General features: G+C 33.0%; 1 protein-coding gene, 2 long non-coding RNA genes and 3 other non-coding genes across 7 annotated transcripts; all 6 read right to left on the reverse strand.

Moving 5' to 3' along the window:
* Positions 1–2120: 2120 nt before the first annotated feature.
* On the reverse strand, positions 2121–2606 carry LOC107482115 (signal peptidase complex subunit 1). The gene has a single exon (XM_016102509.3). The coding sequence runs from the start codon at positions 2583–2585 to the stop codon at positions 2304–2306; it is 282 nt and encodes a 93-aa protein (XP_015957995.1). The 5' UTR covers positions 2586–2606; the 3' UTR covers positions 2121–2303.
* A 2004-nt stretch (positions 2607–4610) lies between these two features.
* LOC127746103 (U4 spliceosomal RNA) lies at positions 4611–4761 on the reverse strand. The gene has a single exon (XR_008007723.1). It is a non-coding gene; the product is annotated as a U4 spliceosomal RNA (small nuclear RNA).
* Positions 4762–6009: 1248 nt separating this feature from the next.
* On the reverse strand, positions 6010–7383 carry LOC107482102 (uncharacterized). The gene is made up of 2 exons (XR_001590690.3): positions 6794–7383; positions 6010–6288 (listed from the first exon to the last, which is right to left on the reverse strand). It is a non-coding gene; the product is annotated as an uncharacterized LOC107482102 (long non-coding RNA).
* On the reverse strand, positions 6402–6531 carry LOC127745966 (small nucleolar RNA snoR74). The gene has a single exon (XR_008007590.1). It is a non-coding gene; the product is annotated as a small nucleolar RNA snoR74 (small nucleolar RNA).
* LOC127745967 (small nucleolar RNA snoR74) lies at positions 6565–6694 on the reverse strand. The gene has a single exon (XR_008007591.1). It is a non-coding gene; the product is annotated as a small nucleolar RNA snoR74 (small nucleolar RNA).
* Positions 7384–16071: 8688 nt separating the features above from the next.
* On the reverse strand, positions 16072–17442 carry LOC127745786 (uncharacterized). 2 transcript variants are annotated; one of them, XR_008007342.1, is made up of 2 exons: positions 16466–17442; positions 16072–16374 (listed from the first exon to the last, which is right to left on the reverse strand). It is a non-coding gene; the product is annotated as an uncharacterized LOC127745786 (long non-coding RNA). The 2 variants fall into 2 exon arrangements; XR_008007341.1 differs by having other exon boundaries at positions 16072–16378.
* Positions 17443–18609: the final 1167 nt, after the last annotated feature.

Raw genomic sequence — 18609 nt, forward strand, 5'->3', positions numbered from 1 at the left:
GTGGTATTGAGGCAGCTAGTAGTTATTAATAACAGACAGAGAAGATGAAGGGTATGTACGCAAGCTAGCTGATAACTGATGAGGGAGGACTTAGGGGCGTCTGATGAGTTATGACCGTAGCAACTTTGCTTCTTGCACCTTAGTGTGAATTGGGCTTTGGGGTGGGTACTAGAAAAGAAAAAGGAAAATTCAAAGGTAAATCGGCTTATAATCAAAAGGCTTTAGCAGCTGATTGGGATTGGTTAAATGAGCGGCTTATTCGTCCCCTTAAGCAAATATTGAGTGTGAGAAACCAAAATAAATTAGTGTTTACTTCAATGTTACGCATTATTTACAACAAACTCAAACGTAGAAATGATCATAGGGAATTGAAGGAGCGTTATTAGTTTTAAATTCGTCTTTAGAAATATATGTATCAACTTGAATATGTATCAATTCGGCGTAAATGGTAAGTGAATACAAAATTACAAATAGCATATCTCTTTCTGAGAAGGGGCCGGGTTCCATGAAAGTAAAAAGAATGTGGTTTGGTCATTTTAATAATCAGAGCAGTTCGAAGCAATGAGTAAATCCTTAGTTAATTCCTGAAATTTATACTACTTACTCATTTTGGTCTTTGAAATTCAAAATTTCTCATAGTAGTTTCACATATTCAGGTCCGAGCATCAATTTAGTCCCTCAACCATTTCCGACGATGAGTTAGCAAACAGAATGCTGAGGTGGCAAAATCTTGCCACACTCGACGCTCAACGATTAGGGGACATGCCAACATTTGATTTTAGACCCCATTTGGTCCCTGGAACCCTAACTTCTTCTTCCTCCTACTCTGTGCCGTCCTTCTCCCCTCGCATCCCTTTTTCTACTTCCTTGTCTCCCACCCAACCCATTCCCTTCTCTTTGACTTTCTCTTTGCCTTTGCCTTCTCCGCCGTACTCCTTCCCCTTTTTTGACATAATCTCTCCTTTCCACCATTGGTCTGTACTGCTCTGTGCCGTCCTTCTCCTCTCGCTTCCCCTTTTCTACTTCCTTGTCTCCCACCCGATCGATTCCTTTCTCCCTGATTTCCTCTTCGCCTCCGCCTTCTTCGTCGTGCTCCTTCCCCTTTTCTGATACAATTTCTCCTTTCCACCCTTGGTCCATCAAAATGGTTGAAATATTGATGTTTGAAATTATAAGTGGAGGTTGAAAAGAGACAAAAAAGGAAAACAAGGAAGAAGAGGACAAACAAGCAATAGGTGGCGGATGTTGAGATTTTGGCAGTGGTTAGGGGTGGCAACGGGGCTGGTAGGGACGGGTTTTTGCTCTACCTGACCCCGCCCCGCCATACACCAACCCGCATCGAACCCACCCCGCTTCTACCCGCGGGTAATAAAATATTAAATCCTAAACCGCCCCTGTGGGTACCCGTCCCGCCCCTACCCACTCCTATAATTATTAAATCCAACAAATAAAATTAAATTTTAAAAATTATATAACCATCATTTACATACATAACATAAATTAAAGTAAAAAATTTAAATATTGTTCTTGTATGGATACCTGAGGGGAGAGCTCGGCCACTGGGAATCGACGCCGAGTTGTTATCTTCGGTACTGACCTTTGGGTCTTGTAGAAATCCGAGCTTATTTCAAATTTTTCCCTTCAGGTTTTCAAAATAAACTCACATGTGCTTGATTTGAGTTGGAAGAAGTAGTAGTAGTAATTAGGGTTCTAAGGACCAAATGGGGTCCAAAATCAAATATTGTCATATCACCTAATTGTTGGAAAGACCAGCATGGCAAGATTTTGCCACCTCAGCGCTGTTTGCCGACTCATCATCAGAAATGGTCGAGGGACCAAATTAATGCCCGGACCTAAATTTTAAATTTCAAGGACTATAATGAGTAATCGCATAAATCTCAAGAACCAAAATGAGGATTTACTCTCGAAGCAACGCATTAGTCATGACCTTTGACAGGAGATTATATTGTAGCATACAAAATCATTCGGCTTTCATGCCACGAGAACGATTAAAATTGTACGCTAAGTTACTATCACCGCCGAGATGACATGTGTTACTTTCTAACCCCGTTATACTATCAATATCTAAAAGAGATTAAACTTAAAAACAGGTAAAGATGTAACCAAGGCAAGCAAATATATTGTTGTAGTCTATGCAAAAGCATACTGGAAAATCTACTGATAGGGAAAGGGAGGGGTAGAAAATAGGAAGCAAATTACTGTCAAAAGTATAAACAAATTAAACTTTAAAATCATGTATTTCTAGTACCACAATAAGTGATATTTTCTTATTATTCCAAGTCTTACTTCTTAACAGGTTTCTTCTTCGAAGTTGAGTTTGCCGACGGCTGTGGCTTCGGATGCTTTTCTACCTCGCTCGAGTCCAACCACTTGAGAGGATGGCGATTGTAGAAGGGCCAATTAGGGACGGTCACCAATGTAGTGAGAATCACACCACCAAAATATGTGAGGATCATCAATTGGAAAGAAGCCGTAAAGTATCCAGTTATGAATGCAACCACAGCAAAGGCAAGCAGCAATATCTGCATCAGCTGCTCTGCTAGCTTTTGTCCTTGCCAATCCATCTAATGAAAGCCAAGAAAAGTTAAACAAAAACACTAAATCGCACTCTGAATCCAAAAGATTAAAAGCTATCACACCAGAAAGGATCAAGATCCTCTAAAGTGAAGAAGTTGATAAAGTAGTAAAGTGAAGAAGTTGATAAAGTAGGACACACATTTTATATAAGTTACAAAATCAATGGTGATTAACTCATCACTTTATCACTTTACCAACTTCCTCAGTTCGGATAATCTAAATTCCACCAGAAAACATTACATTTGTAAGAAACAACAAAAACTTTCAAAGTCTTTTAAAGAATTATTTATTTTTTCTCAATTTCTTGTGTCCTTACAGATAAATATTGCATCTAATTACAGGCCAACAGCCAAGTCCAACCTATCATGAAAAAGAGAACTGTATCCAAATTTGCATCAGGTTTATGAGTGAAACTAGGAAAAAGAACAAATTCTTGAATTTTTCACCAGGAAACTCTTCCTAGAAGTCGCAAACAGCGATAAAGGCGCTCAAGTTTCATCAATCACAATCACGGAATGGAACACAATGTGTGACATGGTGCAGCGATGTAACAAATTATAACTATTACACACACGCTAGATGGCATGCAATGATGCAAAATAAATTATCATAATACATTTCACACAAAAAAACTTGGACAAGATCTTTGTTTTATGGGTGTAGCTGCAAACCCTTGCTCAGTTCAATATTAGGTACAAATCGAAAATGTCGATCTATATACTCTAATTAAATTTGAGAAAAGCTCGGCTCAGATTCAAGAGAATTATTATCTGGATTCAGAAAATATCATCTAATCTAAAATGAAATAACAATCGACAATTGTTGCGCCCTATTGTTTTCCCCAAACAAGAAAATAACCTACAAATTAACCTAGCATCAAATTCAACAAAGAATCGTTACAAGTTCAGATCAGTTAAACAGAACAAAGACAATTGCACTAAGAATCTGGTTGCTCAGCAACGCGAAACGAAATAAAACCCCATAAAGAGTGAACGGTTAAAAAAAATAAAGAAAAAGGGAAAGGGCGACTGGTGAGCGAAGGCGGTGAGCACACAGAATCCAACTGAACGCAGTGCTCGGCGCACTCTGCCTAGTTAATGAGAAAAAACGTCAACTCTTTTCGCGTCTTCTCCTTCAATTTTCCGTTTTCCCTCTTTTAATAATAAATTCTGTTTTTAGGTGAAAATGAAAAAATTATGTCTTTTTATTGTTATTTTAGATCATTACTTTATTACTTAAACGGCCATTTGGTTATATCATATTTTTATGAATTTAATTTTGTGTATCTAATTAAATAACATTACATTATTAAAAATAATTATTATTTTATTGACTGCGTAAATAATCATCTAAAAAACAGATATAATTGTATTGTACGATTATATAAAATATTTTATATTATTAATATATCAAAATTAAATTCTACTTCTATTGTATTAATTTTTATTTTTATTTTTTCATACTTTTTAAAGCCTTAAAAAATAAAAACATTATATTCGTTTTTTATACTTATATTTTTAAAGGCGTATGTATTTGGAATATAATTAAAATTTTATGTATCAATTTTGTATAAAAAAGTTTAATTCATGCGTTAACAGAAATTCATACGGCTTTAAAATAATAAATTTATCGGTAATATAACAAATAAACAAAACAATATAAAATCTTTGAATTCTATAAAATATAATAAATGATATGAGAAATATATGTGCAGAAAATGCAAAGAATTTAATACGTGTAAGAAATTTACCCTTTCAGAAACGGGATAAGCTATTTGTTGTTGAATTCAAATGTATTCATTGACTATTTTATTGAACATTATAGTAAGTTGGTACCTTTTTGTTAGAGATAATGGTCAATTTTATTTCTGAATTTGTATTCGAGTCGATGTAAACAATCAGATGGAATCTGAAATGCTGATCTAGTTAACTCAATTTACTATTATTGTTAATCTAACTTAATTTTAAAACAATTAGAATAAAACAGAAAACATTTAAGACTTAAAATTGTAGGGCTTTACCCGTGAGGGAACCCTTCCAGAAATTCTCGAAGGCCTGGGCTTAACCCAGGCCTAAGAGGGGGTTTGGAAATAGTTTTCAACCAGCAATAGACGCGCCTCGGTTAGAACCTCACTAGCTGCGTCATTGCCCCAAGCGCAAAGATGAATTTTAAGGGTGCTATTTGTTTCCTTATATATGACAGCTTCATGTGTTGTTATATGATCAACCGACGATGTTAGACTAAAAACGCTTTTCTCTTATTTTTGCTTTCACCAATGACTCTAAACCCAATGGGAACAGTCACTGAACAAGAATATTATTTATTGAATTTCAATTATCTTTTCATCCTGCATGCTCATGTCTTCAGTCTTGCAGTTCATTCCTTTCACTCATGTAGTTGTGACCATAGAATTATGAAACAAATCAATAATCCTGCCAGAACATTCAGTTGCCATTGATGAACGAGTTGGTTGAAGATTTTGATACATTCGGTAAAAGGAAAATCAGTAAAATTGCTATTTCTCATATAGCATACTGGGTTCTATTTCTCTAGCCTTCTAACCAAGGAAAACCATTTGCTCTAACAATAGAATAGAGATTTTCATGATGAATTTTATGTGTAATTTACTTATGCAACTTCATTAATATTAGCTCTAAAATGTAAATTCAAATGTCAAAAAATACTTTCAGTTTATTTTTACCATGAAGGTTCAACTCATGCACTCTTATATAAATCAATAGAAAAAGATCTTTTAAAGTGACAATGTTAGTAAAGTGATAAAGTGATGTTTTAATCACTCTACTATAATCCAAGGATGATTAATGGTGCAAACTAACTAACTCTTTTTTCTCTAAAGTGACTAAATAACTTTAAAGGAGCCGGATCTAAATCAATAAAATTCTCCAGGATCTCAAAGTCATATTACACGCCATTTCATCTTGGTTATTCTAACAGTTTTTATTCAAATAAAATGAACACCATATAAACCCAAATGCCCATATCTAGACCAATTACATCTTTGCATTTTCTACGGTGAGAAAATTTTGCTACTTCTATGATATCTCATTTACAAATTAGACGATAAGAGCAAGTGCATTGGGCAAGTGGTGAAATAGGTATATATCGTGGGGTTTGAACTTTGAATCAATCAAAATCGATTCAATTCGAAGCATGAAATTTATTATAATTTAAATTAGAGCAATTTGTATATTTGATTTTATCTTCTAATCCAATCTCAATACAAATTGTAATTCAATTTTGCCTGTCTACATTGTGATATCTGGGTATATATGATATTTATTTTATTTAAATAAAATATTCCCCTGTTTCTAATGTAAAGAAAACAAAAATGGAACACTTAAGCACTTGCAAAAATTTTGTAAGATCATAATACTTGCGCCATCATATCCATATTCAAAATTGTAACCAAATTGACATTTTATTATAGGAAATGTATACATATCCTTATCCAGTGATGGTAATAAATAGCAAACCAACAGCCAAAACAAAAACCTTAATCGTGACAATTACAATGTAATTGAGTCAGCCCCTTCACATTCAGATACCTATATCTAAAGAAAATGTCAATATCCAGCCCTTAATCCTTAAGTCGTCCAGCAAGGTTTGCCTCCTCTTTGCTTCTGTTCTAGTCCATTAGAATGTTATTTCTTACTTCACCTCCATAGTATTCTGCAGGATAATTTTAAAAGTAAGATTCCAATTATGAGGAAAATTGCTCAGTGCTCAACAACACATTTCACCGACAATAAAAAAGCTAGTTCTGGTATCAATTGAACATGAAAGCATGTTCCATCGTTTACTGAACCTTGAGTCACAATACAAAGAACAGAGGTTCACCCAATAACAATGATAATTATATCCCTGACGGTTACGAGAGGACTGCTCACATAGGCAACAGACCCCTGCTTTTTTCATCAGGTTTCTCACTCCAATATTTAAAAAAAAAAATGTCCCATGGTTTACTGAACCTTGAGTCATAAAGAAAGAACAGAGGTTCACCCAATAACTTTGGATTCATATATCCCTGAAGGTAACGAGCGGCCTGTTCACAGAGGCAACAGGCCACTGCTTTTTCATCAGGTTCATAAATTCAAACGGATAAATACATAAATTGCTTATGGTAAGATCTACTTCAAATCCTAAACAAAAGTAACAGAGAAGAATATATCTATACCTTCTAAGCTGAGCTTAGAACCTCTTGGCCTTGCAAACTGCACAACTATAACAACACTCATGATGATACCAAAGAGGTTATATAGGAGAGGCGTTAAAACCCTAGTTCTGTTTATTGGGTGGAATTACAACCCCTCATCCCCAATAGGCGGAGCTGTTTTTTGGGTATGGGCTTGGGCCCGAGGACCCGACCCACACCGAAAAGAATAACACCCTTCCCAACCCGATATTACACCCTAAGGCTACAGGCATCCCGTGCTTTGAAATTAATACCCACCTAATAGCAGAAAAAAAGCAAAAAAAAAAAAAACAAAAACAAAAACAAAACGCTGTTGAGGGAGGAAACAATAAGGCGCTTTTGAACAAGTTGATATGGCGAGGATGATGCTTCCATTGAGATAGAAATCGCTGAGGCTGAGGAAGGTACCGGCTTCCAAGTTCCAACATGGAACCCATCCGCCGTTGCTACCCAAAATGTTCAGGCGGTCTCAATGGCTACCCATCCTGAAAGTGGAAAGGTTGCTTTGATAGCATCAGCTGCAAGCTCGGACCGGAGAGGACAACGATCGATGCTAGAGCGCGAAGAGAGAATACTATTCTTTATCACATTTTTATGAAATAAATAACTACTTTTAAAATTAAAAATTCAAATACAATAATAATTTTTTTTAATATAATCATTTATTATTTAAATTATTTTATCAAAAAAAATTAAATTATTTATTTAAATTTACAGGCGTGATACACAAGCAACATATAATTAGAATGACGTGAATATAAAGAATTGTTAGTTATTTTATTTAGTGTAAAAAAAAGAAACGATCATCTTTATTATTTTTAAAGTATTTATAAAATTTAAAAAAAATTGTAATCATTTCAATAAAAAAAAAAAGACATGAAAAAAATATTATATTATTCTAGTGTTGTTTGTAGATGGAGTAATAATATGAATAATAACTTAAAGTATTTGAAATATAATTTTATCAAATTGATTGAGTAAAGTTTGATTTGTATTAAATATGGGATACAAAAAGTATATAGAACCAAAAAGTTATCAGTCAAAAATTAAACAAAATCACATTAATTTATATTAATAATTAATTAATTTTAAATTTTTTAAATTTAAAATTCAAAATTTAATTAAAACTTAATTAAAACTATAAAAACATTCATCTTCTCTCTCATATTAACCTACTCACCTCCAACAATCACATACAAAAATCTCTCATTCTCTCAGGCTCTCTCTGCCTAACCCACTTCTCTGTAACGGAGTATGTGCTACAAGGTGCCAGTTATCATCTCGTCCAAATCTCTACCGTAGAGTCTATAGAACTTGCTGCCAGCACTGCAACTATGTGCCCCCGAGCACCACCAGCAATCAAGAAAGAGATACAAAAATTTAAATAAAAGAAAATAAAAAGTAATACTAAATTTTTCTTTTTGTCGTTCCCTTTTTTTGTTTTTTTTGTTTATTTTTTTTAGCTGGACTAAACAAAAGAAGAAGTATAAAAGATAAAAGGAGGTGGACGGACAGAGGAGGGGGCTCTCGGTTGGCGTGGAAATTTGGTTTCGGATGTGATTTTGAAAGGATGAACGGGTGGTTGAAAAGAAGGTATTGACTGCAAATTACACACTTGATCTTAGTCAAAAGGAATTTTTTAAACAATTACATAAATATAAAAAAAACATTCATTTAATATGAAAAAAAATCCTAATACTTAACAAAAGAAATATCCAGTTATAATTTTAAAAAAAATTATGAAATTTTAAAGAAATAGAGACATTCACATTTATAATACAAAAAAATTCGAAAAATATATAAAAGAACATCCATTTAGTATGAAAAAAAAAACATTCTGATACTTAGCAGAAGAAACATCTATATATATTAACTCGTAGAGATTTTAGATTCACCCAAACGTATTTGACTGATTTTTGGCTAATATCATTTTGGTTCCCTAGCATTACTCATGTGAATATTGAAGAAGTGTTGTAATGAAAGAAATAATGGTTTGAATATAAGATAAATAATTGTGAGTTAATAAGTTATAGTTGCTACCAATTGCAAAGAAAAATTGAAAATGATAAAAATATAAAAAGGTTATAAAAAATAGGGTAAAACATCTCATAAACCAAATGCACTTCAATATTATTTGAATGTCTTAAACTAGAAAATACAACGTCAAAATCCCAAAATACATTTCTATATATTTATTAGTATTTTAACCATGCACTTGATTCGAATCTACTTGATTCGATTTTCATTCAATTAACGTTTTTTACCTAATTCAAATCTATTGGATTCGATTTACTACGTGTTTCACTAAATCGAATTTAATCAATTAGATTTATATAGAAATGTGCTTTGAGACTTTGACATTGCATTTTTTGAGACATTCAAGTAGTATTGATGTACTTTGATTTATTGAGGTATTTTGTCCTAAAAAAAATATATTTAGAAACATTGTTGATTTCAATTCACTTGGGTGTTAGAATTTTTTTTTGTATGCTTAAGTACTAAAAAATAAAGCAAATTTGAATTCTAGGTAAGAATTCAACTTTCATCATTCAATTTAAATCAAATCACGTAGAAAAAGGTTTGATTTTCAATTATATTCTCATGAGCTATGATGTTACCAAAATTATCCTCAATAAAAAGTTAGTGGTGATAGTAAAAGGATAAAATAATTATTTCTAACACACTTTACATGTTCTATTTCAACTTGTTATATGAAAATAATATTTTCGATAAAGATATTGTTGAACTCTTTGATAAATCAATGTTCAATAAGAATAGGCTTCGATCATTTTCAAGTGTCAAAAAATATTTCGGTCAACCTCCAAATACATGTTATAATTAACTTTAGATTGGAGCCAATTAGGTACTCCGTATGTACTCTCTATTAGTCGATTGACTTAAGGGTGGAAATCGAAGAAGCAGACTTGATGGAGGTCAACTATGTCGAAGAAGAGGTCAGCAATGCGATTTGTTAGTCGAAAAATAACAAAGTTGTGAATTTCGAGGTGGAGTCATCGAGGATAGTCAATCGATGAAGGAGAGAATATTGATCGACTAGGACTCATCAAAAAGGAGTGAAGCAATCGAAGAAAGATGGTTAATGGTGGAGAGCGAGAACAGTTATTCAAAGTTATATCTGAATTTGATTGGTCGAAGACTTCCATAAATACGTGAAATATCGAAGAAAACCTTTTCGGAGAAAACACTCACACTCACTCACATCCTTGGCGACTTTCTGAGTCAGTTAAGAGTCTTTCTTCTTCGAAGAGTTCCTTCCATGTCTTTACTTTTCATTTAAATTCCCTGCAACTTTTCTTTTTATGCAATTTATCTTCGTTGCAATGTCATTTCGATTCCTTTAAATTCAACAACTTTTATCCTTTCCAGTCTTTACCTTTCAATTTGTCCTTTATTTTTTCAAACACTTTTTATTTATTTAATTTGATTTTCCTTTTATTCAAGACATTTATATTTTATTGTTTACTTTGAATTTCTGCAAAACTTGGTTCCTTCTACTTCGTCATTGTCAAAGGCATGGATTTTGATGCAAAATAAAACTGGTACTCACAAAGAGGAGTATGTTTCGCTCCCAAACCATTAGATACCGAACCATCATCGATTTGCTAAAAATCGACAAAATAAATTGGCACACCAATGGGACGGTTTTAAAATTTAATTGTATCCAAATTTGTTACTTTCAACTGTTGCATTGTGCATGCAGTGTTGATATTTGGTGCATGCGATTAAGAAGTGGTAAAATTGTTACCATTTCTAACGAAGTTAATCGAGATTACCAAGTAGGCTCCTCGTCGAATAATCCAGAATCGATGGTTGAGTTTCGACAATATATTGACGAAAGCCATAATGATTTAGTCAACCTATTGACTCACCAGATGATTACTATTTTGAATCCTATCATTGCTGACAATGAGTCAAAATATGATCGACAGATTAAACAAGTCGAGAGAATTGCTCGAATTGTCGATTATGACGAGGAGAATGTATTTAACAATCCTGAAAGGGAAGAAAATATCCCTTATCTCGTTCGACGAGATCAAAATGCTGATGAAGTTTTGAAGTCTCATGGATATCATTACCGGGTGACAAGGATTGTTGAGGATGTCCTCAATGGAATGGGTATCAATGTGGATCTCATGCGTCGACCGTATTTTGTTTCTGTTTTTCCTTTTGCAGTGCAAATGACAGAAGTGTCAATGAGTGTAAAAAAATTCCAAAATAATTACAAAATTTACAAGAGAGGCTGGAGAGTCAACTGTCGAGCATATAGCTCACTATTTGGCCGAATTAGGAAATTTGGTAAATAACGAAAACCTGAGAATGAAGTTTTTTCCTGCTTCATTAACGAAAAATGCTTTCACTTGCTTTTCAAATCTGAGACCCGGTTCGATTTTGACGTGGGCACAATTGGAAAATACTTTCCATGCTCAATTTTATAGAGCAGAATTGAATGTCTCGTTGACAGATTTGCTTGCAGTAGAACGAGATGATGGAGAATCGATAGATGACTATATAATTCGATTAAAATAACAAAGTTGTGAACTTCGAGGTGGAGTCTTCGAGGATGGTCAATCGATGAAGGAGAGAATATTGATCGACTAGGACTCATCGAGAAGGAATGAAGCAATCGAAGAAGTGAAAAGTTAATAAGTGAAGATGGTTAATGGCAGTTACAGATGGCACTAAAAGAGAGCGGGAATGGTTATTCAAGGATTGACGCATGTGAAAGTTATATCTGAATTTGATTGGTCGAAGATTTCCATAAATATGTGAAAGATCGAAGAAACAAAGGTTGGAACCTTTTCGGAGAAAACACTCAGACTAACTCACATCCCTAGCGGTTTTCTGAGTCAGTCAAGAGTCTTTCTTCTTCGAAAAGTTCCTTCCATATCTTTACTTTTCATTTAAATTTCCTGCAACTTTCATTTTCATGCAATTTATCTTCTTTAAAATGTCATTTCGATTCCTTTAAATTTAGCAACTTTTATCTTTTCCAGTCTTTACCTTTCAATTTGTCCTTTATTTTTCCAAACACTTTTTCTTTATTTAATTTGATTTCCCTTTTATTCAAGACATTTAAATTTTATTGTTTACTTTGAATTTATGTAAAACTTGGTTCTTCTACTTCGTCATTGTCAAAGACATGGATTTTGATGCAAAATAAAACTGGTACTCACAAAGAGGAGTAGGTTTTACTCCCAGACCATTAGATATCGAACCACTATCGATTTACTAAAAATCGACAAAACAAGAACAACCAACAACTTCTACCTTCCATGTGGAATGATCGAAATGTCTCTTCTTCATGTGGACAGGGCTTCCCATCAATTCACCAGACTGTACCCCTGAATTATCGGAGCGATGGTTCGTAACACAACACTTTTGTTTAAGTGGTGGTGGAGATTTTCAAAAGAGGAGTATCTATTGTGAAAACAGGTGGTATGCTATTATAATAATCTTAATCCTAATGAGCTACTATTCACCCAGGCATTACTTAGTAAAGGGAGTCCATGAAAAGATATTTATCAGCTATAGATTAAGGAGCAACATGTAAGAGACATGATAAATGGTTTGTCCATAAAAATTGGTGATGGTAGAAAAACTTGATTCTGGGAGGATGTCTGGCTAAACTATAGTCCTCTGAAGAAAAGGTTTCCAAGACTCTTCTTGGTTTCAATTAAAAAAGGATCTGTCATAGGAGTTTTGTGGGTTTTGGGATGGATTAGAGTGGATTTGGAACTTCCAATGGAAGCAAGAATTATTCTAATGGGAGTTGGAACTTGTTAATCAATTATATGACACTTTGAGGCCGGTTAAACTAGCCTTTGATAGAGAGGATAGAGTTGTGTGAAAGTTTGATAGACAATGTGTATTTTCTATTAACTTATTTGTGCAGGTATTGTAGGCGAAAATGCTTTCGAAGGACGTAACAAGTTATAGTTTCACTAAGATTATTTAAAAAGGCTTAGTTCTTCCAAGAAAAAAGCTGTTTGTTTAGTTTGTCTTGATAGGCAGAGTGAATACAAAAAAATGTTGACTCGAGATTGTTAATCAGAAAGATAATGTGTATGTGTGTATATGTATTATGTAATGGGAGAGTCTTTAGTGTGGATTGTATATAGTATCCACATGTGCGAATCCTATGTGAAAGAGATGACAATAAAACACGTATGTGAGGGTTTAGGTGTGACAGGATGCTATTGCATCATCCCTGTTGACAACCACAGAAAGACTGCAAAAGTTATTGATTTATCTGTGATTAGGGTGCTAATAAAAAAGTATTATATTTTGTTATCATGTTTAATTTTTTAGTTTTTAGGCTTATAAAGCGGACATATTTTTAATAAGGGTTAACAGGCTTGAGTGGATTATTATTTTTTTATATAAATTTTATAGTAATTTACTAAACAAATCTGTACCCAACTCAGATTATCCATAAGAAATGCTTTGGAAGAACAAAAAAGAATTGTGATAAAAGTTTACTATGTGACGGAACAAATAAGAGTTAATGTTGATTAAAAAAAAGTGGGTAAATATCCCGTAAGATTGAAATCAAAGAAACAAAATCTCTCTCACCTCGTATACAAAAAACAAAAACTCTCTCTCACCTGTGTCATTGATCTCCTACACCACATAATAAAAATTTAACCTTAACCTATGTCATTACAATTCTTTAAATTTGGTATGCTTCCAATAATGTGTTTGAATTTTTCACTATGACGCAAACGTTAAATAATTGTTTCTATATACCTTGTATTAATTTAAGAGACTTTTTTTAGTACTTAATAATCAGAGGATGATTTAGCTACTTTAATTTTAATTTTAGAGTTGTTTTTTTAACTTTTGGCATATAGTCAGTAGTAACTAACTTTATAATTTTTAATGGCATCCATATGCAACTTGAATATCAATTATCATACTTTAATAAAATTTGTGTTGTTTTCGTTATCTAATTGAAAATACATATATTTATTTGTTGGTTTTTCTTCCTTTAAAGTTAACTTTAATTTTGACAATAAGTATAGTTAAAATTATTTTCTAACATGAATATTATAATAAAAAAATCCCTTTCGTTATTATAACAAACATCAATTATTAAAAAATTCAACTCAATTGGTTCATTGTCATCATAGGTACTGCTCATACGTTAATATAATAAATGGATTTTATTCTCATTACTCTATGTTGTTCTTGGAGACTACATCCAGACTTCATATACGCAATTCTCGTATATACAATCCGAGTTCATCCACAAATTTTGTTCAACTTAGAAAAAAAGTTCACTTTCAACTGGTTCACTATCAATAGTCTTAGGCTGTTACTTCAGGCCCCGTTTGTTTGATGTCCATGTCTTGCCAAGACATAGACACGGTGGAACGTGTCTATTGTTTGGTTTGTGAGACACCAAAATAAGAAGGACACGGTTACACACAAACATACACAAAATACATGTATTTTATGTCTCAGTAAAATGGTGGGACACGAATTTTTAGTGATGGACACGGATCTGTTATTTTTTTTTAGACTATTCTATCCTCATTCATTTTCTAAAATTCCAAATCTCTCCCTTTTTTTATTATAAACCCTAACCAGTGATTTCTTCTGCAATTGTTTTGCACCATTGAAGCTGTACCACCGCCGCACATCATCTTCGTTTTCTGCCGACTCTCCTCTCTGATTATTGCGTGTTGTGCTCCGGTCACGGTGAGCTTGTGGTGCTACTCCACCGCCTTTGCCTCTCCGTCCTGCAGCCGCATTAACCTCCTCCTAGCTGTGCTTTGCCTTGCCTCTGGTATTTTTCTCTTATGATATATATATTTAATTTTGATTATTGATAAGATGTGTTATTATTAATTGAGTGCTATTCTAATGTTTGGGTATATGGCTGATCGAATTGCAGGTACACCCAGGATTTCTTTATAATTACTCATTTTATTTTCATCTGAATTCTTTAATAAACAATGGATAATCTTGGTGGTGGTTGTTTCAAAGCATTTTGAAGTTTGATAAGGTATTTTTCCTAATCAAAGAGGAAAAATAATGAAAAAAGCTATGTGTCTAATTCAAAAAGGGCAATTTATTTGTATTGTGTCTATAAAATTGCTTATTAATCTGCTTACTAAGTTGTTGATCAAATTGTTTGTATTATGTGTTGTAAAAATTGAACAAGTTGAATGATAATTGTTTGTAGAAATTGATATGTTAATTTACAAGTTTGAAAGGTGTGAATTTTTGAACATTTAATCATTCTTCTTACAAGTATTTTTTAATTTTCATGTAATTGTACGCATATGAATTTATAATGTATACTTTATTCTATGTTGTATAGGGTCGCAATGTTACGCTTTACACTCCAGGCAAGCCATTTCCGTTGTTTGAACATCTTGGGAACATTTTTGGCAAGGAAAGAGCTACTGGTCTTGATGCATGCAGTGGAAAAGATGCTGAAACTTGGCTGAAACTTTTAAGGTTGCGGTTGAGGATCAAGGAAAGCATGTGCAGGTACTAGCCAATGCAATGTACAACCTTTTGGAGTTTGTACGAGGAAAGGGCAGCATTCGCACGAGATATAATGGACAACTTTTAGCTATTGTTGGTGATGTTGGTGGTCTTAGTTGTTAACTTATTATATGTATTTTAATAGAACTTATTAGACCTTTTAGTGTTATTTTTTTTTTACAATTCGAATGCTAATCAAATGAAGTACACTAACTAGTTTGCAACTCTTTTATGCGTGAACAGAATTTTATTCATATTGTCCAGTTTTCTGTGTTGATTTTCTGCTATTATGCAATTAAGTTATCCATCAGGTGCATGTTTATTGTGTTGTGCAATTTGCACTTAAAATTGTGTAATCCTACCAAATTCTATTGAATTCTGCATTATGTATATTAATTTTCTGCACTTAAATTATTTATTAGGTAAGTGTTATTTGTATTGTGCAATTTTGTCTCATATTTGTGCAAAAATGCAAAATTTCATTGAATTCAAAATTATCTATGTTAATCTTCTGCACTTAATTTATTTATCAGGTGAATATTAATTGTATTGTATAATTGTCTCAAAAATTTATGCATTTCTGCAGATTTGGAATCAAGTCTTGCTTACAACTTGTATTTTCTTAATCCTGTGTTGATGTTTATAACCTGAATTCTTAAATTATGCACTTATATATTTGTGCAAATCATACAAGATATACTCCAAATACTATTAGCTAAAAAAAGAAACAGAGCAAACCAAAATAAACATAAAAGAAACAACTTTCCATTGAATTTTTAATTCATATAATTTCATTACAAATGAAGGACCCAGCAATCAATTGTGTATATGCTAAAACTATACCAATATAAGTCTTATGCTATTGTTTGTCATAATTTATTGTAAAGATACAAAGCCAAATATCACAAAAAAAAATACAACTCTCAAAGTCTATTAATATCCTAACAGCCATCATAAGATACTAGTACTTTGTCTTCTCCTCTTGTAGCTTTATTCCTTGAGATTTTTTTCCTTTGTTTGCTCCTTATGCATTTTTGAAGTCATATCTATCTGAAATGAGATAAATGTAATACAACAAATTGAACAGTTCACAACTAAAGAATTCAATAACAAAAGAAAAAAATAAAGTTCAATTACCTTCAGTACTTTATAAAGATAAAGCAATTTCTTTACTAATAGTATGAGCAATTCACTGAAGCCTTTACTCAAAATTTTCAACTTGGATTATGAAATGAATTAAAATAGGCAGAAATTGAGATCACAGCATTGAGGCCAGTGAGGCACTCAGTTGGAAGGCAAGGAAAGAATTCATGAGAAAATCATTAACAGATCAACTTTTGCCACACCAACCACCCTGCAACTTCCCTCTGCATCCAATCTCTCCCCTCTTCCCTCTTCCACTTTTCAGGTCACCCTTTGATTCTTCAGATGCTAGCACTGTCTTCACCATTAGTGGTGGAGCTCCACCTTGTAGATACTCCGAGCAGTAAACAAGAACTTGGGCCTTGAATTCAAAATCAACTAGCTTGTTACAAAGATGATTGTAAGAATTTAAGCTTAATCTTCACTATTGATGTAAGGATCACTTTGCCATATATATAAAATTGTAGAGTTCGAAGATTGTACTATGAAATTAAATTGGTTACCTTGCCAGATTCTTGGTTAACGGTCCTTGGAATGCTTCTAGGACTATATTAATCTTCAAGAATGGGATAGTGGCAAGGATCACAGTCACACGCATATATAAAATAAGAGTTATATGCTTAAAGAAGTCCTATGAGTACAGAAGTTAATTAATTTTGAACATTATTTGTAATGAATTTCAGCTAATTGTAAAAAAATCTTATTGAATTTTGTAGTATCCACCCTAAATGGGTCATACAAGACGCAATAGCATTTTAAGTTTTCAACCCTTGTCAGGATATATTATCCATTACACTTTGAGAAGCAATGAGAAATTATTAACTTTGTAACTAATTCACTTTCATGGTACCAAGAACTTATCACATGCTCTGTAGAAAGTAACTAAAAAACATTGATACGAATTTAGAGAAAGACAGTGGAAACCTCCAGAGTATTTCGATGGTAATGAATAAAACCAAATATCAACATACGGCGCCCAATACTCCAAAATATATTAAATCTCAGCCCATTAATAATCAATCCACGTGGCCCATTACTCCATTAAACAAAAAAAGTTAGACCTTTTCTCTACATTAATGAATCTACGGAAGTGGAGTAATTATCATTCACTAAACCAACCAACCGTGGCGGGCGAGGCTCTGTATCGATGGTCTATTTGTTGGTCTCATATAGTCACATCCCAGGTTCAATTCTCAGCTGTAGCTGGGTGTGATAGAACCTGAATTTTGTGTGTGAGTGTGGTGTGCGTGAGTGGGTAATGCTTAGGATTGGGGGTTGTCAAATCCATCGACCAAAAAAAAAAAAACCAACCAACCAACACTGCAAGGAACAGTACATGTCAGTCTTTTGGAGCAGCAGTTACAACCGATTCCCCTCCACATGTAAGGCACTAAACAGAAACACGTAATATCCAGATGTGTGGATGTTTTGTATAACCACACCATAGAATTTTCTTTATGTAATAAGGATATTGAATATGTTCACGACTTGTTTTTTGGCTGTGTATTTACTTAGCAGGTGTGGTGTCCATAGTTATCTGATTTTGACAGACTATGGTCCTTTTTCGATACTTTGAAGAAAAATTTTTAAAGTTGGACAGGTGCAACAATCAGGAAGGAGGAACGTAAGGAGTAGTTGATATATTTCTTTGCGATAATTTGAAACGTCTGGATAGAAAGGAATAGGAGAATATTTCAGAATAAAAAAAAGATATTTCAAAAAAGATGTGTAGAAAAAATCCTTAACATGACTCTTCTTAGTTACAAGAAATGGAGATATAAAGATCCTTTTTATTATTGATGACAATGGGATAAATTATTACTTTGCTAGGTTGTTATTATTGATGACAATGGGATAAATTATTACTTTGCTAGGTTGTTACGTGGTTATGATTGGTGTTGGTTTGTTGGTTTTTTTTTGTTTGTTCACTCCACTTTTGTGTTGAGCACTCTTATTTTAAAAAAATAAAAAATAAAATTTCAATCAAATGAATTCGTTTAAGTATTAGAAATTCAAATTTTGTCAGTATATGTAATAATCTATTAGCTAGAAACAAATTTCTAAATATAATTCAAATTCTATTCATTGATTTGTTAGACTGGAAAATACATGGAAAACCAAAAGAATAAAAGATTATA

This window comes from Arachis duranensis, chromosome 3 (assembly GCF_000817695.3).
Source record: "Arachis duranensis cultivar V14167 chromosome 3, aradu.V14167.gnm2.J7QH, whole genome shotgun sequence".
Lineage (NCBI taxonomy): Eukaryota > Viridiplantae > Streptophyta > Magnoliopsida > Fabales > Fabaceae > Arachis > Arachis duranensis.